This window comes from Lethenteron reissneri, chromosome 6, assembly GCF_015708825.2.
Source record: "Lethenteron reissneri isolate LAM-NWPU_2019-01 chromosome 6, ASM1570882v1, whole genome shotgun sequence".
NCBI lineage: Eukaryota > Metazoa > Chordata > Hyperoartia > Petromyzontiformes > Petromyzontidae > Lethenteron > Lethenteron reissneri.
The window spans coordinates 9,178,569-9,203,153 of NC_083784.1; the positions used below are offsets into that span (position 1 = coordinate 9,178,569).

Genomic DNA, 24,585 nt, shown 5'->3' on the forward strand with positions numbered 1-24,585 from the left:
CAGGCTCCGAAACGCCGCCTCCTCCGGCGGTCCCCACACAAATTTGTGCCCCTTCCCAGTAAGGAGATGCAAAGGCCTGGCGATAGTAGCGAAATTCGGAACAAACCTCCGGTAATATGAGGCGAACCCCAAAAACCGACGCACATCACCCACCGTGGCGGGGGTTGCCCAATCCCGGACACACGCAGTTTTCTCTGGATCCGTGGCCACCCCGTCCGCACTAACAATATGTCCCAAGTATCGAACGGAACGTTGCAGTAGATGACATTTCTTAGGCTTGAATTTCAAATTAGCAGAACGCATTCTGGCAAAAACGGCCTCCAACCGCAATAAATGCTCATCAAATGTGCGGCTGAAGACAATAATATCATCTAAATAAATGAGACATGTCTCCCACTGCAACCCCGTCAATACCAACTCCATCAATCTCTGAAAGGTGGCAGGGGCTGCATTCAACCCCATCGGCAGACAGTTAAATTGGAACAACCCCTGCGGCGTACGGAACGCTGTCTTTTCCCGCGAGGGCTCGTCAAGGGGAAGCTGCCAGAAGCCCGAAGAGAGATCTAGCGTTGAAAAAAACTTAGCCCCTGACAAGGCGTCGAGAGAATCGTCCATACGCGGCAGGGGATACGCATCTGCCACCGACACTTTATTTAACTTCCGAAAATCCACACAAAATCGTAATTTACCATCTTTCTTTTTAACCAACACGACAGGCGCGCCCCACGGGCTATTAGACGGAGATATAATATCCGCTTTCAACATGTCTTCCACTGCCCCTCGAACGTGCTCACGCTCAGCCGGACTCATCCGACGCGAGTTCAAGCGGATAGGGGCCGCGTCCCCCGTTTCGATGTGATGAGAGAGCAGCGAGGTGCGTCCCAAGTCCAAATCGTCCGAGCTAAACACATCGGAATAGCTCGCTAATAATTTATGAACCGCACAACGCTGCTCAGCGGAAAGGGCCGAATTTTCCGCACATAGTTCGGCGATCCAACGATCGTCCACCCCTCCGTCGTGTGAAACACCACCCACCAGCCCCCCGTCCGGAATGTCACTCTGAGCCGTAAACGCCGTAGTGGCGTGTGCCACAACGGTACCAGCCGGCACACACACGCTTTCAGAACTCGCATTTAACACCTGCAAAAACGGGCGTTGATCCGGACGGACCATGGTTTGCGCCCCCACCAGTGCCAATCCGCCCGTAACAGCGGCGGACGGCGACAGCAAAATTCCACAAGCACCCTGCCGACCCGGAACCGGCTTCCGGTATCGTAGGGGAATGAGCATCTGCGAGCCAGGTGGAATATCAACTGAAACTTCCGATAACGCCTGCACCTGGGCAACCGGAGCCGGTCGCCCCCAGGTGGACTGTAAAAACGCCAATTTGCGGCCCCCTGGTAGTTCAATGCAATTTTCATTGATTCTAATTAGAATGGGCATCTTAGCCAAAAAATCCGTGCCCAACAAGCAAGGAACCGCCAGGGACCTCGAAATTAACACAACGCCCGAGGCCGAGACCCCCCCGATAGAAATATTAGCGTCCACCTGTCCCACGATGCCCATACTACCCCCGTTCGCAGCGATGCAGGAAGCGTAAGCCGGCCTCACGGCCCCCGGTGGGATGTTCAAAAGATGGAATATGACATCCGAAATAATGGTCGCGGACGCCCCGGAATCCACCAAAATACGCACGTCCACCCCTTGGATCGACCCCGGTACAGTGGACGAACCTGTAGCGGCCGCGACAACCCGCCGAGCCAACTTACGCCACTGCGTTATCGAGCGACAAGGCGCAGATACTGGCCCCCCATATTTTAGAACATCCGCGTCGCTCAACAACGGCGATGAGTGAGGTGTCAGGCCTTGCCGGGTGTCTGGTGCGCACCGACTTGCCTGTGCCGGAGGGTCTTTCTTTGGGGCGTCCGCGATCGAGGCCTCCTGCTGGGGCGGCCCCGGAACCCGGGCCCAGCAGTCCCTGGCATAGTGGCCCCGACGGCCGCAGCGGAACAGTCGACGTCGGGTCGGCGCGCAGCAGGCCCCCCGTCCCGACGTGGCCGCGCCGGCGGCGGAGCCCGCGGCCCCGGCCCGCTTCGAGCCGGCCACGGAGTGGAGGCGGCCGACAGCTCCTTTGGGCCGGTCGCATCCGGCACGTACACGGCCTTTGTAGGGTCCCACCCTACGGCCCCCCCATCGACGACAGGACCGCCCGTCCACGCCGTGACTTGTTTCCAGCGGCGGAGATTGAACTGGGCGTCCAAACACTTGGCCACGGTCCGGGACGTGAGTTTCTCGTGACCGCACGCCGGCATAGGAATGCCCAGATCCCGGGATAACTCCAACATCTTCCCCAAGATGAGAGGTTCCAGCAGGTCAGGCTCCGTCTCCGGGTAAGCGGCCATCGCGAGTTCCAGCACGGCGCCCCTGTACGCTACAGGCGACTCCTCCGGTGCGCGTTGCCGCTGCACGAAGCGGCGATGGGCGTCATCCGGTGGCTCGTACGCGTCCGCCATTTCGTCGAACACTCCACGCAATGTTTTCTTCTTCGCAGCTTTTATAGAGCGAAAAAAACGAACAGACTCATCGTCAAGGAGAGTCGGAAGCACCTCTAGCGCCTCGGCGTCCGTCCACCTTGCCGTTCGTACCGCCGCCAAAAATCGACAAGCGAACGCACTCCAATCGCCCCCGATGGAGAACTCCTTAACAGTTGTAAGGTGACGACTGCGGCTCCTTGGCTTGCTTCCGTCCGTCACCGACTCTTCCGGCGGCAAGTTCAGCAAGGCGTCGCAACGCGGTGTCGCCAAGATGGCGGACGATCCTCGTGGCGGCCCCAAAATGGCGGCTTCCCGCCTTCCGTGGTGCGCCACGCCCAAGATGGCGTCTTCACGCCGCGTGGCCGATGGCGGCGCCATCGAAGACGACCCGGGCTCCTGCCGATCACCACCATCACCTTCCCACGCCGCCCTTGGCGTGACAAGGTCACACAACTCCGTGATGACGGTTTTTAGGGTCGCCAGTTGCTCCGCCATCCGGGTCCATCTTAAATCTTCGTCCTTCAACGCAGATGGGTCGGACGCAGCGGCAACCTCCTCCACACCCGGGCCCTCACGGATCTCTCCCTCCGCCGAAGTGAAGCCGACCTCAGGAGGAAGATCGTCGTCGTCCGATGATGAAGCCGACGCCGGAGATGGGATATTCTTCTTCCTCAGTTGTTTCGCCATGCCGTTTCACTTCTGACTCCAGTGTAATAAAAGGACTCGAACACTTCTTTCTGTCTTCGTGTCTTTATTCAGGTTCACGTCTTTACCCACACGGCACTCTGTTATAACTCCTGTATTTGTAGCCCCCGGCTATTCACTGCTATTATAGCTTCCTCTCCCCTCTGACTCTCTGCTTCATCTACTGTAACCTCCTCCCTGCAGACTCGCTGCTACCCCTATGCAGACTCCCGCTGCTACCCCTATGTGCAGACCCTCTGGCTGTCACTGTATGCAGACCCGCTGCCCACTCTCTCTGTGCAGCCCCGCTGCTGACTGCAGCCTCCTCGCTGCTTCGGGTCGGTCACCGCTGGCCAACGGTGCCGATCCTCGCTCCCCCCGTGTTCGTGGCGATCTCGCCACACCCTGCTTCGCCCTTCGTGGCCTTCCTCTGTTCCTGGTTCCCCGTCACTCCTCTTGCTCTTCCGGTTCCCCTCCTTCTATACTCAACCCCTCTGCCCCCCACGTGACCTAACTCCTCCCCCCCTGACGGCACCTCAGAAGGGCCGTTTACAACCGCATTACACATAGACCACAATACCTGCAGTCATAATGCAAACATTATGACGACGTTTCGCCCCAAAGCAGCTTGAGCTTCAACAGGCAGTGGAGCTTAGAAATTTAGTTCATGTAGGCCAATCGGACTTCAAAGCCAATGCATATTTTATGAGACCATGTATTTATGTTTTGCCACAAGTACGTGTGGTTAATGCAGACTTGATGCCTTGAAAGGTTTCTATTTGGTGTTTGAATATCTTAACACCTGTTTTATTGCCAGAAAGGGTAAAACCTATTCTCATTTCTCATCATCTAGAAAAATAAAGGTCTTAATCAGGTTGCGTGTTTTACCTTTGATAGAGCGTTAAACAGCAAACAAATGTAAGCGAGAACCATTGTTCTATCTTTTATTGTTGTTGAGATATTTCGGATTCAATCGGTTTTGAACGAAAATAAACGCATTTTATAATGTTAAAATCTGAATAATAAAAAACGGTAAAAAAACAGGAGTTTCCCCTCTTAGAATTAGCCAGCGCTCGGCAATCAGAGCTGTATCGGAGGCGGCAGAAGGCAGCAGTCAGTGGCTCTGGATGAAGAGGAAAGACCCCAGCTGGGCCCCAAAGTGAGAGGGCCAGGAGGTATGCAGTCAACAATGCTTGACTCAGGGAGGAGGACGCCCCTGCCATGCATAGTCCCATGGGATGTTGGCTATCAACAACAAGGCAACTCCTATGACTAATTGGGAATGGGACGCAAGCATAGGATTGATCACCCTGTCGCTGGCCGCCTTTGGGGAGGGTGTATAGTATGAAAGGCCGAAACACCCTAGGACCCAAAGGTTCACTACTGACGATGCGCTCCCCAAATTTCACCTGGCTCACTGTTCATGAACTCTTGGAAGTGCTTGCACAAAGGATAGTAACATCTCATCCTGTGTTCTTTGGAATTAGTTCTAATAAAAAATATAACGGAATCTTTAAATTGTGCACGTCTTTAAATATAAGAAGTTGAATCAAGTTGTCAACAATGTGTTTTTTGCAGAAAAATACACATTTTTTCCAGTAGTTTTTTAGTGTCTGACCGTAGATACAAATTTCAAAAACAATCATATCAGGTTCATTGTTATATTTATTGAAAACTTTTGCCTGACGAAGACAGGCTTAATCAACTAGCTTTAGATCCTAGCAAAAAGGGCCCCATGAATAACAACAAAAACATTTGAACAGGGGAAAATACGAGAGAAGTCCTTTCTCTGGCCAGACAACACGGGCTCGACAGCTTCCCAATATCACTCCCAGTACCCCTGCGTGCGTGTGTGCGCATGTCCAACGTTTGCTTAACCCGTCTTCAAACCTCTTTGCACCGACGCACACGTGAGGTCACATTCGCCACCACTCGTTGGGTGCTTGACACGGCGCTGTCTGGCACGCGGTGTTCTGCTCAGGGTTGTCTCGGGGGTACAACTTCCTCTGCGCGACTGTTGTGAGGTGTGGGGGGTGGGGTGGATGTTGGTAAGGCCAACGGCACTCTCAGACAAAGGGCACTTCGTCAGGTGCAACCGCACAGCGAGCCGTGTTTGCGTGCAATAAAAGTCGTATCCATGGTGTGTGCGTGCGTGTGCGCGGTTGTGTAGTGATTAGCGCACTACGCTACGAGGTTCGATTTCCTGCTCACGGCCGACGCCAGTGACTTGTATCTGACCCGGTCCTGGGCCTCAAATGAGTACCTGGTGCAGTGTGTAAACATCGCCACTCGGGAGACAAAGGCGGCCGGGCGTGGGGCTGGCCACCCACCCCCTCTCTTGTGCCGTTCCCGCCTTCATTGGTGCTCGCTAACAGCACTTGCCCCAACAGTCTGCTCAGGGCCATACGGGGGATCTTTGTCTTTATGTGTGCGCATGACCGCTCGGCACGAGGAAATGAGGCATGGACAAAAAGTTGGGTCCCTTTTTTAAGCAATGGGTTGATGCTATTGCTCACGTGTGCCACGAGATTTATACCAAAAAAAACCACGAAAAACAATATTATTTTGAACAGAATAAAATATTGTAGCAGCGTGTCCTGGTCTGAACCGATTTCCAGTTAATGATTATCGACACCCATACGCCCCCACCCCTCCCCGGTATCAATATATCATGTCAAGCCAAGTTTTTTTCAAATACGGTTACATTTACAAGAATGACCTGGGGCGATGAATTGTAACTTCCCGAAAAACGTATGGCTGTGACGCATGCGAGATAACACTCCTTGATAAGATAACGCAAGATAACCCACTTTGTCCGTGGCCTTGTCTTTTTACGTCCTAGCCAAACTTCCCATCCTATAAATTTGCGTTTATAACCACGTGGCCTCGTCACAACAGACTGTGCAACTTTCATAGCAACACGAAAGGTACCGTGGTGTCGTCACATTTGGCAGGAATCACTTGATGTCGGCAAACTATTTTACCGCAGGGCAATTTCATAACACCCTCCCCATGCCCGCGGTATGGTGACTGGTACGGGTGGATAATGAAGTTTGTATTGGGTGGACAAGTCTCCCTAGCAGCCACTTTTGCACGGACTTACGAGCACCGTACTTCATTGTTCAACTTATTGAGGACACAATGCAATTTGCTTAAATCAGTTTAACGCGTAGTAGGCTTTCGCGACCAATATTATCAACAAGAGGTTTTCTTGGGATTAGATCATGTAAATGTGTCGTGAAGCTGACCACCACCCAACAGAACCAATTAGTAAGGTTTGTAAAGTAAACAAAACTTCCAATTAGTTACTAGTTCAACACACCGGTGTGTTGGAGAGTGAACCCACAACATTGAAAATTTTAAGTTTACAATTGTAAAATTGCCTCCAAAACGTCGTGATTTATTATTTTATTTCTATTATTACTTTTATTAATTTTAATTTTATTTTTTACCTACGTGACTTTACCGAGAAAACCTAAGAGTATGAATCCTTGCAGTCACGAAAGCTTCAAATCTAGAATTGTAAAATTGTACTTTAAAATAATTATGGAGGCAAGTCTTAATATCCGTTAGGTGCGTGCGTGTGAGATGTAAAAATTTGCATGACATTGACAGAGCGGGCACGAGTTTGGGGAAATAATTCTTAACTTTCTGGAGTCTCTTATATTCCAGTGAACTCGCTATTTCCACACCCGGCTGGAATGTAAACGGGGTGCGTGGCCATGCCGTGCTCCTTTGAGATGGAGACAACTGAAGACTTTTGAACTCTTGGCATGTGTTCATCAACTCCCAAGTGCGACGTCTCGTATCCAACTGGCTCGATGTGGGAAACTGCGGTATGATCGGATATGTGAAACGGTCGGCGTCGTGAACATCTGCAGGACATTGTGTTACAGACCGCGTACAAAACGCTGTGTTGGGCGCTGGCGGTTAATTAATCAGGTAGTGTGACAGTCGGATATGTGACGTAATTTCCCTCCAGTTTCCTCCCACTTGTACACACTCATTAATTGACCGAAAGCAGATTAATATATGCAGCGAAGGGGTTGTGCAATTGTTCGTAGCGCCAACTCACCGCCTGACTTCTCCCCTCCTCCAGCTTACCCGCGTTTCCTCAGTGATTGTGAGATGCAATTTGCATGAACAACGACACGACCTCAAACTAAGCGTTGAAACACTAAAATACATTTGCTGACGTCACGCGATTATGGCCTATTTTTGACCCCCCGTCCCCCCCTCGTCACACGGCGTCACAAAAAGTCAGACCCCCTCAAATGACGTCACAAATCTCTGCCCCCCCCCCCAAACCATATTTCCATTTTGAAAATAAAATGCTTCAAATCACTTTAAACTATTGTCATTGTAGTGCGTATTTAATGTGGCGCGGCAATCTGATGTTGTAGGAGAAAACATTTATTAAATAGGAGTCGTTGGAAAGCTGAAATTTAGCATACAATTCACTTAAAAATATTCATCGTCTAACTAAAACTGCAGATGTTCAGAATATTAAATATTGAAATTATCTCATAATTTTAAAATATTAAAAGTAATATTAACTTTTAAAATATACTTGAAACTTTGTAGGAAAACGAAGCAAAATGGAGAGTACAATTAAAACAATCACATATTCATTCCACAGAATGAAAAGCCCTGGTGGAATCATTAAAATAAAAATGTCTAATAACAATCATTCAAAAAAATTACTAAATGAATGCTTCTCCATTCTACCATGGAGATGCAAAATTCTCCTTCATGGAATAAATAAAAGGTGACCTTAGTAAATTTAAATAATCAAATAGTTAATAATGAAAATGTATCAAAATTAGTGTTCAATCTAAATTTGAAGTTTTCGTGACTGCAGGGATCCATACTCTTTGGTTCTTTCGGTAAAGTCACGTAAGTAGAAAATAAAATAAATAAATCACGACGTTTCGATTGCAACACAAGCAATCATCAGGTGGGAAAACCACAGCAATAAAACATTTTTGCTGAAGTGGGACGTCACATTTCTCAAACCCCCCCCTCCCCCCTCGTCACACATCGTCACAAATGTCTGACCCCCCTCCCCCCCCTAAGTGCGTGACGTCATTTATGGACGGCCCCTTACAGCAAGTCTTGTGAAATTAACCAATTGTTTTTTGTGAGTTATGTGTTGGACAAACATAAACACTATCACGTGGCTACATGATTGAAGTGCTATACTCGCTCGCAAAGTAAAAATTCTAGTTCGGGGTTGACTCAGCCCCATCCTTCTTATAGGGTCGATAAAATATGCACCACCTTGTAGGACAGGGGTCGGTAACCTTTTTGACTGGGAGAGCCATAAAATCCAAATATTTCTAAATATATTTCATTGAGAGCCATATAGTATTTTTCTGGTCACGGGACCCGTGACCCGAGAAATGTTATCTTCAAAACAAATTTCTGTTTACTTTAAAATGACACAGTATTATTAAGCAATATCACAAGTATTTTAAAATCAGTTCCAAACTTATTTTTTTCAACTCAAAATTGTCTGGGAGCCATATGCCGTCACCGGAAGAGCCATATATGGCTCGCGAGCCATAGGTTCCCGACCGCTGTTGTAGGATATAAACAGTGGTTAATGTACGTTAAAGACTAGGCCATGGCGTAAGAACGCGAAATTAACACCAATCCTTCAACACTACCAATGTGAAAATGGATAAGCAGATAATGTCCCCTTCATGTAAGTCTTGACAGGAAAAAACAAATCAAAGTATATTTTACATAACCCATCGGCCACACGGCCTTACGGGAGTGAATAATTCAAGTAGCATGTATTCACTTCGCGCAAACCCTGGACCCGTTTCGACACATCAGCAAAGCCAATGTTGGTAAACTTGCAAAATGTTAACGATGAGTACCCTATTCTTTGGGTCTTTCGGTAAAGCCACGTAGATAGAAACATTACCAACATAATAACAATATCACGACGTTTCGATCGCGACACAAGAAATCGTCTTCAGGTGAAAAAAGAGGGGGAAATCTGACGAGGCAGGCTGTTTATAAAGGTTTAGAGATGGGCGGGGCAGCTAATGTTTTAATGTAGGAGAGGTCTCCGTAACCTGCAGTAGGTCAACACCAGGGACGTGCGGTCAGGGGAGGCAGGGGAGGCAGAGCCTCACCTGTCATACTTCAATGAAAATAGCTGTTACGAAGAGTAAAAAAAAAGAATAATCAAATAAAATAAATATTAAGATTTTTCCACTGATCTGTATTATAAATGTGATTTCTGTACGATTCAAATCATTTTTAAAGTAAAAATCGCCATATTTGCAGAGCTCCGCTGCAAATACAGGAAGAGACGAGAGGTGAGGCAGCGACGAGCTCAGCCTCCCCTCTGATTGTGCAACCCCTCAGCAACTGGATGGAGCGCGGGCAATAAGCGCGTGCCTGTTACTATCTCACTATGTCACCAATGCAATGTTTGTAGACCCCTTCATTTCATGTCCTCGCCTTCCATACTCCAGGTAACTAATTTCACGCATATGTATAAATATATTTAGGCTCGCTGGTTTTATCATGAAACTACAATGAAAAAGCACCAGGGGAGGCAGCTATCACATCTGCCTCACTGAGGGCGACGTGTCTAACACGCCCCCTTCAGTGTGTGAATTTGGCTCTAGCCAGTGCCTCCTCAGCCTTTGACCTCACCGCACGTCACTGGTCTACACCAATCAAAGATCTGTTTACAAATGGTTTAAAGATGGGCGCGGCAGCTAATGTCAATGAAGGATAGGTACTACGGAGCTGTGGGGGGTGGCCATTGTATTGAGAGAGATTAGCATGTCAATGTAATACATTTGAAGCTCGGCGAGAACTCGGACAGCGCAGTGGCCACATGGAGGTGGAAAAGAATGGCAAGCCGCCATTTATTAACACAGCTAACGGTGGCTGTGTTAGTGAATGTAACTCAGAGAGTCGAAAATAACTGCTAACATGGGTAGGTAGGATAGGAACATCACAGCCAGTTATGACTGAAGCTGGTTAATAACGTCCTTCCAATGATTGCTCAGTTTGTACTCATCTTCTCGGTTGAAACTGTGTCTGTGTTTCTATATCTGGATGGCTTAATGTACGAAACTTTGTTGATAGCCAGTGGGTCTGTACAGTACCTTCGTCTTGACAAAATCAATTTCGTGTGTGCCCACATCATTAAAATTATGATCAGCCACGGCTAAGGTATTCGTCCTACCGTGTTTCAGATCTGCCTTATGTTCATGGACCCGGTCCGAGACATGTCACTGAGTTTACCCAATGTAACTGCTGCCGCAGCCACAGCTTAGTTTGTAGACACCGGGGTATTGCATGTCGGGGATCGCATCCTTCACAGATGGGATCAAATCACGGATTTTATGTAGTGTGTTGAATCGTACTTGGATCTTGTTTGCTCATGATTTTGGAAATCTTCTTGGTGACCCCTGCTATGTATGGCAAGGTGATGGTTTTGATTGGGTCCTCAGATGGTTCTCTCCCCACGGTTGGGTTGATGGCTTTACGGATTTTGTAGTCCGAATATGCATTCCTCTTGAGTACCCTCTCTTTAAGACATGGGTCCTAGGTTAATGCAAAATTATATAATACCTAACTTAAAATAACAATTTCCGACGTCGCAAAGAATATAATTGACATAATGAGCGTCTCCTTCATTATATCTGTATCTCCACGTGAAAAAAATATACAAGAGTGAATAGAACCACAATGGGAATACGCGTTGCTCAATTCTAATTTGAGTAAAGGGTGCATTGACTTTTCTGGTGATTAGGCGAATGTTATCATCGTCTATGTGAAAGAAGCCTGTACAGATGAATAATTATATTATTTAAATTACCAAAAAAATCTTCCACTAGTTACGTCACCAAGCATTGTATATGTAACGTCTCGGGCCTCGCGCGGATTCTGCCATCAACGAAACTGAAGCATCGTCTCCTTCGTAACCTGTCATGCAGACTGCTTCGTTCACGGGGGGAAAAGAGAGAGAGATCTTCACTGGCACCGAAAACCACTTTTGCCCGCAAACCCTCTCCACAAATCTGGCTGTCCGCCTGATGATGCGAGTTGTAATTACCGACGAAACGTCGTACTCAGATTGTAAATGTTGTGGATTTGCTCTCCAACACACCGGTTAGTGCTGTACTAGTGACGAATTTATTGGCATTGGTCTGTTTACGTGCACAACCTTACTAATTGGCTGTGTCGGTAGTGGCGACACATTTATATTTACCCGATCTAAACAAACAAAAAATACCTGTATTATGGATATTGGTGGCGCAAGCCTACTACGTGTTCAACAAACCCCCTCTTGTCGACACGGGGAGCCTCAGTGGGCGCCTCAATGTGCGTCAAACAGCGCCATCGTATGCACAGACGCGGGTCGTCGATAATTCATTTACTTCGATGTCAAACCACCCGGATCTTGACCGTTCTGCGTCCAGCTGCCTTACACTGCCCCCTTATGGACACGTTCCATCCGTGATACGTCTCCGGAGTAGCAACACTTGTTCAAAGCGTAATCATAAGAGTCCGTGAGCTTGGTTTTTAACTAAGAACGATACCATCCAGTGGCGTCGTAAGGACGTGAAATCTCGTTACGAAAAGCAGTGAGATCACTGGAAGAAGTAGTAGAGAGCAGATGGAGAGAATACAGAGGCACCTTAGAATTCCACGTTCTTACGCTAGGGCCTAGTCTTCATTAACAAAAGATGTGATGTAGGGAAGTACGAAGGAGAATCTCCTGTGATCGAATGCGAAGTACACAAAGCCCCCGAAGGAGCTCGCAAACAACAAAGCCCCTGGAGGAGATGGCACACCTCGTGAGCCCATCAAGGGAGCAGATGGGGCTATTAAGATAGGTTTTGTGCCAACAGATTTGGTCTATAATACAGGTTTTCGGGGTTAGATCGCGAAAATGTGTCGTTAAACCCGCCACCACCCGAAACAGCCAACTAGTAAGGATTGTCACTTCCACCACACCGGTGTTGGAAAGCAAATCTACAACATTTACAGGAAGATTTATCTGCAAATCTGGCTGTCCGCCTGAAGATGCTAGCTATAATTACTGGCCAAACGTCGTACTCAGATTGTAAATGTTGTGGATTTGCTCTCCGGTTAGTGCTGTACTAGTAACGAATTGTCACGTTCTGTTTACGTGCCAAACCTTACTAATTGGTTGTGTCGGGTGGCGGCGGGTTTCAACGACGCATTTATATTTACGCGATCTAACCCAAAAAACCTCTGTGGACATTGGTCGCGAAAACCTGCGTGTTAAACAGATTTGGTCTAGTGGCGAGTGGCCCAGACACTGGCAGGGTTCATTACATATACCGCGTTACATAAGAAAGGCGACCCCCAGAGAATGCTCCAACAACCGTACTGAAGAGCTCTCAAAGCCCGGACCAGCAAGGCTTCGCTTAAGATTATTCATCATAGAATGGAGAGCTGTGCAGAAAGAGAACGGCAGGATGTCGTCTATGCAGGCTTCAGAAAAAGAAGAGCAAGAGACCAAATTGCGAACATCGGACGGATAAATGGGAAGATCAAATGAATACCGGCAACGGCGGCACCTCTGCTCCATTGACTACAGCAAAAGCTTTTGATTTATGTGGACCACGAACTGATGTGGATCACAATGAAGAAGATGGTGAACCCCAACTCACCTCGTGTGCCTGTTACGTAATCTATATGCCAACCAAAAAGCAACGGTGAGAACAGAGTATGGGGAGACAATAATTTGACATTGGGAAAGGAGTTAAGACACAGGGCTGTGTACTGTCTCCTTACCTGTTCAATGTGTACAGTGAGCGTATTATGCAAGAGGCAGGCCTGGATTTCCATCGAAGCAGGTGTGAAGATTGGAGGCAGAAGAATGCACAACTTGAGATGTGCTGATGACACTGACCTACTCGCAAATAGCCAAGCTGTTGGTAAATGTTAAAGAAGTGAGTGAGAAGGCTGGACTCTCCAAAAAGACGAAGGTGATGGCGAAATCTTCACTCAAAACTGCTCGAGAGGAGTTGTACACCCCTAGCTGCCACTGCTATTCAGTGGCCTAAAATCAAATGTTTCGCTCCAAATGACCGCTGCAAAGTATGATCTTGTGTTTTGATTTATTGTGCTGATCTTTAAAGGTGCATTGAAAAATGTTGATACTCCTGCTGTTGTGGAGTGACTCATGTAGCCAGCTATGGCTACAGAGTTTGGTGGTACATGTTTATGTCGTTTATTGTGAAATTTCGGTCAGTTCCTATGATCACTGTTACATTGATTTTGTCTTTATTTTGGTGATTTCAAAATGTTGTTGTTGTTGGACTTGCATCCCACTGGGATTTTTGCACACAGCGTTAGTATACGTTGCTTTTTCTGTAAGTTTTTGCTGTTTTTTTCCTGGATTTTTCTGTTTGCGCGTAGTCATTTTACATGTTTTCTTGTTCATGTTTTTGTTTTTAGTTTGTTGCGGTTTCACCCGATTCAAGAGCCGAATGGCTCACAGGGCTATACCAAATAAATGAAACTGATAGAACTAAACTTATTTAGTCTGTAGCCACGAGATCAGAAGGCGGCTGGTGCTCGGTAGAACAGCCACGTCACAGCTCAATAAGATGTGGAAAGACAAAGGCGTTATCATAAACACAAAGCAGAGGCTCGTCAAAGCTCTGATGTTCTCTGTTGCCCGACATGGACGCGAGTCGTGGACGCCGAGATTGAGCGAGCGAAAAAGGACCGGCGCTTTTCAGATGTGGCGCTGGAGAAGAATGATACAGATACCATGGACAGCCAAAATATCAAACATGTCCATCCTGAGAGAGATCAGTCCCAGTCTTCCACTCGAGGCCCTATTCGGGAAACAGAAATGGACAAACTTTGGGCACGTTAGGGGCCGTCCATAAATGACGTCACGCGATTTTGAACGATTTTTGACCCCCCCCCCCCCCATCGTCAAACGGCGTCACAAAAAGTCAGACCCCCCCCTCAAATATGACGTCAAAGATCTGCCCCCCCTCCAAAAAAAGCATGCTTCAAATAGTTTTAAACTATTGTCATTGTAGTGCATATTTAATGTGGCGCTGCACTGTTGTAGGAGAACACATTTATTAAAAAGTATATTTAATTAATTAGAACGCGTCTATTTATTTAAAGTTGCGCATTTTGATGTGACGTCACATTTCTCAACCCCCATACAGGTGCGTGACGTCATTTATGGACGGCCCCTATCACTCTCGACTCGCTAGTACCATTGCCACCGTTGCCATGAGCTTCACTCGGCGAATCTTGAAGAGCCATGGTTGAGAACTCTTCTCTGCGAGGCCGTTGCATCCAATTCACTGCCGCGTTCAATCATAACACTGCAGATCACACTTCGCTTTCCGCGCAAATCCCCCCCCCCCCATCCTCGCTTCTCCCCCCCCCCCACCCCCGAAGTTCTTCAAATGTTGCTTAATTCCAGAAACTATTACAAACTCCGATCTATCTGCACTTGCAGCCGTTTACTTCTGGTTGCTTGGCGTCGAGGGTTTTTTGCGCATCAATCGTGACGAGTACCGATGGCTTGGCAATTAACAAATCATCTGGGATTCAATTCCTCACCTGTTCCCTCCGCACGGGAGGTAATGGGTGGGCCTTGGTGACGCCATCGCATCACCATGCACGTCATCCTTGGTCGTGGCGTCATACGGGGATTTTTTTCCCTCCGACCATTTGGAGGCTGGAGGTCAGCCTATCATTTCCGGGACCCAACTGACTGTAACAATTTGAAAAATTCCATCACAATGGAGCAGTTGATTAAATGTGTAGTAAATTAACCACAGTAAATCGAACGACCATCCTAACTTTAAATAATCACGTGCTTAAAACGACAAATATGCATCGGCATCCCATTGATTTGAGTATCCGTGTCATTACAAACTTGGGCAAGCTCGGGGGGCCTTGTGCTCAGCACCATTGCCACCACGACACTTGGCATGCAGTTGATAAGCAGGTGAGAGCCTCTCTCCATCGGGTGGCCTGCCCCTCCCCATATGCCAGACGACTGCTGTCCTTGTTGCACGGTCAGGTGCGGACAACGGGAATTGTCGCTTTGCGGCATCGGTATTGGCGGCACACTTTCCCCTCCTTTGGTTGAACCCAACGGCGAGGGTTGTTTTGCTTTCGCCCAACAAAAGACTCGTGGGCTTCTGGGACACACGTGCGATGAATAATTACGCGTCCGTGACCCCTCCACCCCACACCCCGCCGGTGTCTGCAAAAAAAATGAATGTCCCTTGTGCAGACACGGCAGGTCTCTATGTTCCCCCAAAACACCCTGAGTGTGGCTGAAAAAAAGAGTGCATGTTGTCTGTGTATGTTGAACTAACTTTTTGACTTGCGCGTGTTCAATACGCATTGGAATGTAAAATGCCCTTGAAATGTCATTTTGAGTGCCCCCCCACAAAAACCTCCAAATTGCCTGTACCACGTAACCAGGATTTTCCCTGCCTGTCACCATTTTCAATGTCTCAACTCAAAAATAAGAGCAACGGGAAAATGTTTACTGCCTTCTACAAATCTCGTGCAATTTACTCGAAAATAAAAAGCCCATGTCATGCATGGGTCATTCCTCAAGACCCTGCGATGTCCCTGGTTCTTTACATTCAGAATGGGCCCTTAACTCAATACGATGGAAATGTCGAGTGCTGTGCGTCGGGCAGCATGTGGCCGACTGGGTTTTTCCTGAGTTTCAGGTGACAAGCACATGTGGAATGGCGTTGATCTACGAAATGTTTTCAGGCCGTAAGTGAATGCTGTTTGGCATTTTCGAGGTTTGCTCCATTTCATGGAAGGTGCACGTCAGGAGAGCGGAACAGCACAACTGGGAAGCCCCCAAACGTGGAAGCGTTGAGCAACTGGAATGCTTTAGTGCTCTGTATGTACGTCGAACTTCTTCCACAACCGTACGTAGCCAACCGTGCTAATCGGTGTACGCGGGCTGTAGACTCCCAGGAAATCTCTTCTGGTGAGAGCCCAACCCTTGGTGCCTCGTGGTGTTTTAGCGTTTTCAATATCCAGTCACCTGCATGTGCCACTTGAGAGGAGAAAACCAAAAGCAGAGTAACTGGAACCAAAGTAGGATTAGTTTACCATGGAAAACCTCAATGACAATTTGTGACTGTATTTAAACTTTCGATTGATTTTGTTTTGCTTATGGAAGGCAAATCAAAGAATCTCATGAAAGCCAAGGGAAAGCTCCCACTCCATTACACAGTCGGCCTGAAAACGACTTGGCTCTCCTGCCTCTTACAGCCCTTCCCACTTGACGCCCTGCAGGTGGGGAGGGGGGGGGGGTCATGTATGCCAAGGTTTCAACATCTGCACAATCCACCAACCTCTTGCCTCCAAGTCGCTGGATTATAGGGTGTGCACCACCACAACCACACCGTGGCTGACGGGGCTTCACACAATGAAGCCCAAAGCCTTTCTGTTACCCTGTGCCAACACGAGACACAAGGCAAGTGGGCCAATGTTACCAAGATTTCATGTACATTTATTTTCACCGTGAGACATACAGTAAAAAGATTTTTTCGCACCGAGGAATTGACACTCATAAGCCTGTAGGAAAACAAATGATTGATTTACATCGACTTTTTTCCCCTACGTAGCTCATACAAATAAGCCGGTCATATTAATCACTGAGCAACGTGGATCATCTTTTTGCAGCTTTATACTCCATTTAATAACAAACACCATGATCAACAGATTCAGTTAAATGTGCTCTATTAACAGAGCGCAACGCCTTAGAAATAAAATAAAATACTCAGGTTTACAAATCCCCTCTAAATACAGAAAGGTAAAACTTCCAAAAGAAAATAATAAAAATAAAATATTAATAATTGAGATGGATATACGGCTAATGCTAATAGCTGATTTACGACAGTCGATCTATTGTTCTACAGAAAACGTAATGAGTAAAGTTTTATATAGTATACAAGGGTTGGTTTTTGTTTCTATTTTTTTGTGGTTTTCCTTTTCTAATTTTTTTATTTCGTTTTTATCTTAATATGTACACACGCGCGCACGCGCACACACACACGGAACGGTGCCCAACCCAAACTTTTCACAAGGCTGTAGAAAAAAAAGTACACAAAACGTAAATGAAACGAAGGCCAAACTCCCCCGCCCTTCCGCCCTCCCCCCTCATCGACCAGCATAGCTTTGCGAACTTGCGCTCAAGCAGTTCAAATCTTTAATCCGGGTACGACCTATAGGAGTATTCCTCTACAATGAAGCTCTCCGTGCTCACCCAGCATTGAGCTTTAACCCCACCACCCCCCCATCACCCAAGCTGACAACACCACTCCCCCCCCAGAGTCCCAACATACCCCCACCCCTTGCCCCCTCATTCACATTCATTCATTGGCTGGCAAACATTCCACACATTTTTTGGTTTATTTTACTTTTATTCCATTAATATTATTTCAACTTATTTTTTTAACTCGTGTTTTCAAACTCTACATTGCTAAGTGTGTATATAGTTTTGTTTTTTAAAAAATGTGTATTTTTTTTCCCGTTTTTCTCGGTTTTTTTTGCCTTTATTTTTTGTGTGTGTGCGCGTTTTTAATCGACTACTTTCTTTTATTACTTACACAAGGAGCTTAAGATCTCACGCGCGTGTGTGCCATCAACCCGCATTTCACCGAGATGCCACGGACACTCGACAACATCGGAGGGCTTTGCCTTTTCGACTAATTTAAAAGACACGTTTTTGTTAAAAGACTTAATATTTTTTTTACTTTAAAGTAGGTCGACGCATTCGACGACACTCCGCACGACTCAAAAGTCTGCCCCCTCCGGATCGACGCGGCGGTGACCAAAATCACCGGCCTTCTCGGCTACGCCGCAGGGCTACTCAACTCTGAGCCCCCCACCCACCCCACGATGGCAAAAGCCCCCCCCCCCCCCACTCCCATTCTCTCCCCCTCTTTTCTAAAAAAGTTCTTGTTTTAAAAAATAATAAATCTCCAAAAGTTCATCACGAGACAAGAGGAAGCCAGAGGTTGTGAGTCACGATAGAGCGAGCCCTTTCGCTTCTCCGTATCCACGTGTTTATTTTAAATTCACCACCGTTACTTTCATCTACTTTTGCTGTTAATTTATGCGCTTTTTTTAGTAGACACACGCCATCAAATTTTATATCAATAACCACAAAACAGAACATTTTGTCGTTACAATGCTACGCTCTTCCGCGTGTTTTAATTTACGAGCGTAGAATATTACATCTTCTATCAGAGGCACAAATAAAAACCAAGGAATAGTCTTTTTTTCATCGTTTTTTTTAAAGAACATGAACAAAATAAACTACAGTGTAAAAAAAGCACACACAGAACACCCATATGATGACATCTAATGTTTCATCCTATGTCTGGTCACAAAGGGGAGTGAGGAAAGCTTGGCTAACAGTAGAGGAAAAGGGGCAGCAGAACACTGCTCGATGAGAAGGCAAAAAACACCTCCAACGTCGCAAGTGGAGGAATAAAAAAATAAAGCAACGCTCTGCTACTAAATTTACAGGACAGGAACAAAAAAAACATGAACCCTTAAAAAGGCGTTAAATCAAGCGGTCACCATCAAATGCAGGAGGCGGATGTTGAAATCAAGAAGAGCTGGAGCGGAGGCGGCAAAGCGGGGCCGGTAAAACGTGACACGCGCACACGCGGTTTCGTTGGGCCGGACGAGCAACGCGCGAAGATTCCTGCCTGTCCCCCCCCACCCACCCATCCACCCCGCAAGCCGACACCGCGATAAAAAACGCGTGAAATGATTCGGCACTTATTACGCACTAAACTTGGTATGTCGAGGACTAGGCCTTAAATTTTGACATTCAACACACATGCCGAGTTAAAAAAGTTGTCCTAATGAAAAAAAAATAAAAGAATGTGTAACCTCCCAGGAACTGTGGCTCCAAAACAAAAGAGCGACGCACGATTTTCTTTTGGAAGTTGGCTGCCGAGTGAGGTCTTGAGAAAGCGGGGGGGGGGGGGGGGGGGCTGTGGAGGCAGCGATGGGATTTTTTGCGGTTGCGTGCATCCCACTCACGCACGCGCGTAACCTCGGCACAAAATCGTAGCCCGCCGTAGAGGGTGAGGGAGGTGGGGTCTCTCTTTACCATCGCGGTTTCAACTCGTGCAGCCAAGAGCGGTAAACCGATACGGGCATTCCGGTGGGGGTGTCCCTGTGCGAAAAACTTCCGCCACCACACGCTTATGGGCCACGTTTGGAAACTAAACATGAACACAGCGTTCAAACCATTAGTCCCCTCCCCCACCCCGGGTGCTCCTTGCGGTTACAATTTTAAAAATAATAAATTCGGTTGCTACCGTAAGGATACGTACAAGGGAAAACTGTTCCAGTATGGGAGTGGTGTCGACCACGTGACAGTCCCGACAACCCCACACCCCCCTCTCTTGCAACTGCTCCACGCTCCCAAAATTTTCCTCCACTTCTCGGCCGTGACCTCCTCCCCCCCCCCCCCGATCCAAGCTACACCAAGCAACGGATTATCCAGGAGATGGCAAATCCCCTTGAGGAAAAGTTCAATGGAAACGGCGCTGTTTAGTCCGGGGAGATAAGCGCCGTGCGAAAAGGAACCACGGATGTAGCTGCTCCATTCGTTCGCTGCGACTCACGGCTTGGGCACAGCGAGTCAAGGCGCGCCCCCCGCAACCAACCGAGGGCAGGGCCGGGACGGCTCCCTGGTGCCGTTCAACGCTTCGTGCAGCGCACAGCGGCAGGCACAAGCCTCACGCATAGCAGCAAAGCAGCATTTTATTATAATTACCTAAATAAAATTACATTTCTCCTGCTTTTATTTTTCTTGACAAAGCGTGCCCCCCCCCCGGGCACACGAGCGGAGCGGGGATCGAGTTGAGAGTGGCGTTGCACCCACCCAACCGCCTCTCCCGCCCCCCACCAGCACCCCGCACCGCTGGCGCCGCCGCCACCACCACCTCCCCCACACCCCCACCCGCACCCACTTCGCCAAAGAAAGCCGCTCAGGCCTGTGCCACCCTGTAGAGGACATCGCCCAGGATGGCGGCGATGCTGGGGTGCAGCATGCTGGACATGGACACGTCCAGAAGCCGGCCCTGCTGCAGGAGGAAGTGCGGCCGGTTCTCGGGCGCGCGCGCCATGGCGAGCAGCGCGGTGGCGGCGCGCCGCATCATGTCGTGGCTCGGATGTTGCACGGCGGGGGGCGGCGCGTGCTGCAGCATGGCGGCGGGGCTCTGCTGGTGGATCAGTGCTACCAGGCAGTCCTCGAGGAAGCCCAACACCGTGGGCACCGAACCACGCTGCAGCGCGATGGCGCGCGCCGCCAGCCCGTCCGCTTGCGCCAGGTTGGCGAGCAGGGCCAGCGCCATCTCGCGGCACACCTGCTCGCGCCGCTCGCTCACCAGCGTCACCAGCGTGCCGCAGAGCCGGCGCAGCCTGCCGAACGGCGGCGTCGCCAGCATGAGGTCCACGTTACCGTCCTGCGTGCTCAGCTTGGAGAGGCACTCGAGCACGAGGCGCTGCGGGGACAGCATTGAGGTGGGGCCCGCGCTGGGGAAGGGGTCACGTGCCTCCGCCGACGGGCACACGGCCCAGTGCAGGAGCCCGTCGAGCAGCGGGAACACGAGGCTCTCGTGGTACGCGGAGAGGTCCAGCTGGCCCGCGATGTTGGCCAGTGTCACAAAGGCGTTTTCCCGCAGGCTCTGCAGGCAGTCCCACCACCAGTGGCGCTCGCTTGACTCGTGATCGTCAGCATCGCCGCTGGCAACCGGGCCACCAAAACCGTGCATACTTGGCTTTGCTTCGCCGCCACCGCGCCCCAACTCCTGAGCCTCTCCCGTCTCGGCATCCGCTTCTTTTCCATCGCCATTCAACAGCGAGCTCTTCCTGCCCTCCTCCTTTTCCTCTTCCTCTTCGTCGTCGTCTTTCGCATCCTCGTCATCCTCGTTTCGATTCATCCTGTCCGCGTCCACCTCCTTCCGGGCGTCACGCTCTCTCTCGGTGGTACCGGCGGCGGCGTTGCAGCCGGTGAGCGGCCCGTCGTGCGGGTGCATGCGCCCACGCCGCCGCTCAGGGTGACGGTGGTGCAGGAGGATCAGGCGGCCGAGAATCGCGAGCAGCGCTGGGTTCCGCGACATCTCCGCGTCGTTGCCCGGCACGAACGAGAGGCTGCGCAGCGTGTTGGAGATGCAAACGCAGCGCCGCGACAGCGCCTCCTGCCAGTCCTCGAACGTGCACAGCGGGGGGTCGTCCTTGCACTCTGGCTCATCCTCCAGCAGCCTGCCTGCACCCTTCAGCTTCTCATCGAGCGAGGAATGCAGCCCGTTGGGCAAACCGAGGTCGCAAAATCCATCGGCGCCAGCCGACGGCACCGCCTCCGCAGCCGCCCTCCGCGCGTCCATGCCGTCGCCGTTTTCCACCGTGCCGGAGGGTCGCGGGGCCTTGGGCGGCTCCGCTCCCCGCTGCCTCCGCTTGAGGCTACGGTGCAGCAGGGCTGTCCTGCCCGTCCGACTCTCGAACAGCGTCTGGATGTGCTCTGTCATGTCGCCACCGCCCAGCTGCCAGTGCAGCCGCCCGCACTCGCCATCTGGGAGTCGGGTGCCGGCGCAGTCCGGCCGCTCCACCACAAACTCCTCCGCCTTCTCCACCACCTTGATGGGAAGGCGGTCGAACGTGCTCGCCGCGAGCGAGCGTGCCGACACCGCGTCCTCCCCATTTGCAGGCGCCGGGGTGGCACCCTTGACGCCCTCGCCCTTTTCCGACGACGACGACGCTGCCGCCAATGCGAGCGGCGGGAAAGACGACGACGACGCTGCAGGCGTCGTCGTCTCCATGGTCTCCTCCGAGTCGGGCTGCGCCGGCTCGTCCTCCAGATCCATGGCCGAGCTGTTGCGGTCCGTGCCGGAGTCGTCGTTTGTGTTCTCGTCACCGGCGCCACCGCCGCCACACTCCTCGTCATCCGACTTGTCAGCATCACCGTTGAGGCCGAGCCGCACAGAGTCCTGCGCCTTGGCAAAGAGCTTCCCGTCGAGAAGGGACTTCTTCTCGGAGTTGCCGAGCTCGTACTCCTCCAGGATACCGAAGATGTCGATGAGGCAGCGACGGAAATGCTCGACCAGCAGCTCGAGCAGGCCGGGCAGCTGTGCGAGATCGGAGCAGGGGGGGGGGTCAGGGTCAGAAGAACAACACACACACACGGTACATCGCGAGGCACACAAGTGTCCCGCAACATGGCGTGGACAGCACAATAAAAGTAAGTTCTATACAATACGCACACCACGACACAATATACAAGCATCGTGACATGCAAGGCAATAATTATCAAGACGACATGTATAACATGACACATATGTTCAATCATTATTTTACGTGCCAATATCGCTCTCGATAAAGTAGGCATCAGTGCACATTGCAACGGAACAGGAACGGTACAGGGTCTACAGCAACAGATTCAAGCAGTCAAACAACTTTCACAAGCAATAACACACACAAAACAAAAACCACCACCATTGACCAGAATGCAAACGTGTCACGTTAAAGTGTCGAAAGCGCACGAACAGGCCATGGCGACAGGCCCAGGTGTTATGGGTTAAGGGAATTAAATGGCTAGCAGATGCACCACCTGTGCTCCTCCCACTGTCATCTTTCACAGTATGACTTTTCTGTTAAATTTGGCTTCTCTGCCTCCCATTGTTACTGGTGGGCAACTGCATTCAACTAACCAGTTCAGTCTTTCACGTCCCCCATCCAAAGAGGCTAAAACGACACTGACGGTACCAGTCATCGGCAAATCCACTCAGCTCCAAATCCTCCAGGGAACCAAATCTGCACATCTCTTCTGTAGCCCACGCCATTACAATTTAGTCCTCTCTATCTGGCCAAACAAAATCTACTTAAGACATGCGGTGGTGAGACATAGCGGACTAAGATCTGGTCATGATGCAATAACTGGTATTGGACAAACATCCCAATCCTGAAGAAACTGCTCTCCTACAAAACTTGTCAGAACCTTCCTCCAAAAGATTATTGAGACTCGGTAAAGATTACTTGCATAAACAACCGTAATACCAACAATGTTGAGATCGTTCAAGGATCTGCGAGCTCCTCGCATGCAATCCAATCCAGATAAATCCAGGCCAACAGGAATGTATCAAGCCAGTCCAGTCTTCCTTTAAAAAGAGGCCAAATTTCGCAAACAGAGAAGGTGTGAGATTGTGGCAGAGCAGACCAAGAGTGGCCGTATGGAGTGAAAAACCACGTATAATCCACACAGCTTGACATATCATATTAAAAGATAATGCGACTTGACTGATTCGAAGACCTCTGCTCGCAAACCTGAGCTGGCCATGAGCACACCAACCAGGAATGTAAACTCCTCCACTACAGCTTTATTCATGGACAGTGGAGAGGGTTGAGTGTTCAGAGTAAACAGGCAGGTGACTTAGTTTGGTGTAGAAAGCACTGCACTTTGAGCAGAACTCCTCCGAACGGGCACCAGTTACACCAAGTCATCACTAGCACGGTTGGACGAGTAAGGTCCCATCCTGGGATATTTTTTTCCCAGTACAAAAGTATGGCAATAGAACAGGTGTTAAGATGTTCAAATACCAAATAGATACTTGTTGCAATGAATCAAGTTTGCATTAACCACACGATATTGCTCCTCACCCCGAGCTACAAATGCTCTGATAGGTGCATTGTCTGAGTACTGTCCGCCTTTTGGCGTTCTCTGGTCTGACAATGGTGAGACAAGGAAACAAAAAGGATATCCCTGGTGTAGGCTAATCAGTTTCAAAGACAATGCATATATTATCAGAGCATGTTTGTTTGCATGTTTTGCCACAAGTGTATGTGGTTAATGCAGACTTGAATCCCTGCAAAAGGGATCTATTTGGTGTTTGAACATCTTAATGCCTGTTTTATTGCCAGAAAGAGTAAAATCCTATTCTTATTTATATAAGGTACCATCGCTTGACTGCACCTGGAGATCAGCCTTCCAATGTATTTTCCCCAAAAGAAAAACACTGGTATAGCCATGGAAGGATTAATTCTAGATTTGAAGTTTTCGTGACTGCAAGGATCCATACTCTTTGGTTCTTTCGGTAAAGTCATGTAGGTGAAAATAAAATAAAAATACAAATAAAATATTTTTTAAATAAAATAAAAATAAAATATTTTTATTTTATTTTCACCTACGTGACTCTACCGAAAGAACCAAAGAGCATGGAATGATTCTCAAAGTAAATTATTCTCGAAGAGAGATGATGAATAGTGTAAGGGGATTAAAGGACATTCCTGATGCACCAAAAGGTGAACAGGAAATGGCTCC

At 49.0% G+C, this 24,585-nt stretch overlaps 1 protein-coding gene across 7 annotated transcripts in view; it reads right to left on the bottom strand.

The window, feature by feature from the left end:
- Positions 1–16,729: 16,729 nt before the first annotated feature.
- The window catches only part of LOC133354684 (AT-rich interactive domain-containing protein 1A-like), a 68,708-nt gene continuing 60,852 nt past the window's right edge, over positions 16,730–24,585 (bottom strand). For all 7 annotated transcript variants that reach the window (XM_061571777.1, XM_061571765.1, XM_061571757.1 and 4 more), the window contains one exon: positions 16,730–22,396. In XM_061571777.1, the coding sequence (XP_061427761.1) occupies positions 20,261–22,396 (2,136 nt within the window). In that variant the 3' untranslated portion in view covers positions 16,730–20,260. The remainder of the gene's footprint in view (positions 22,397–24,585) is intronic.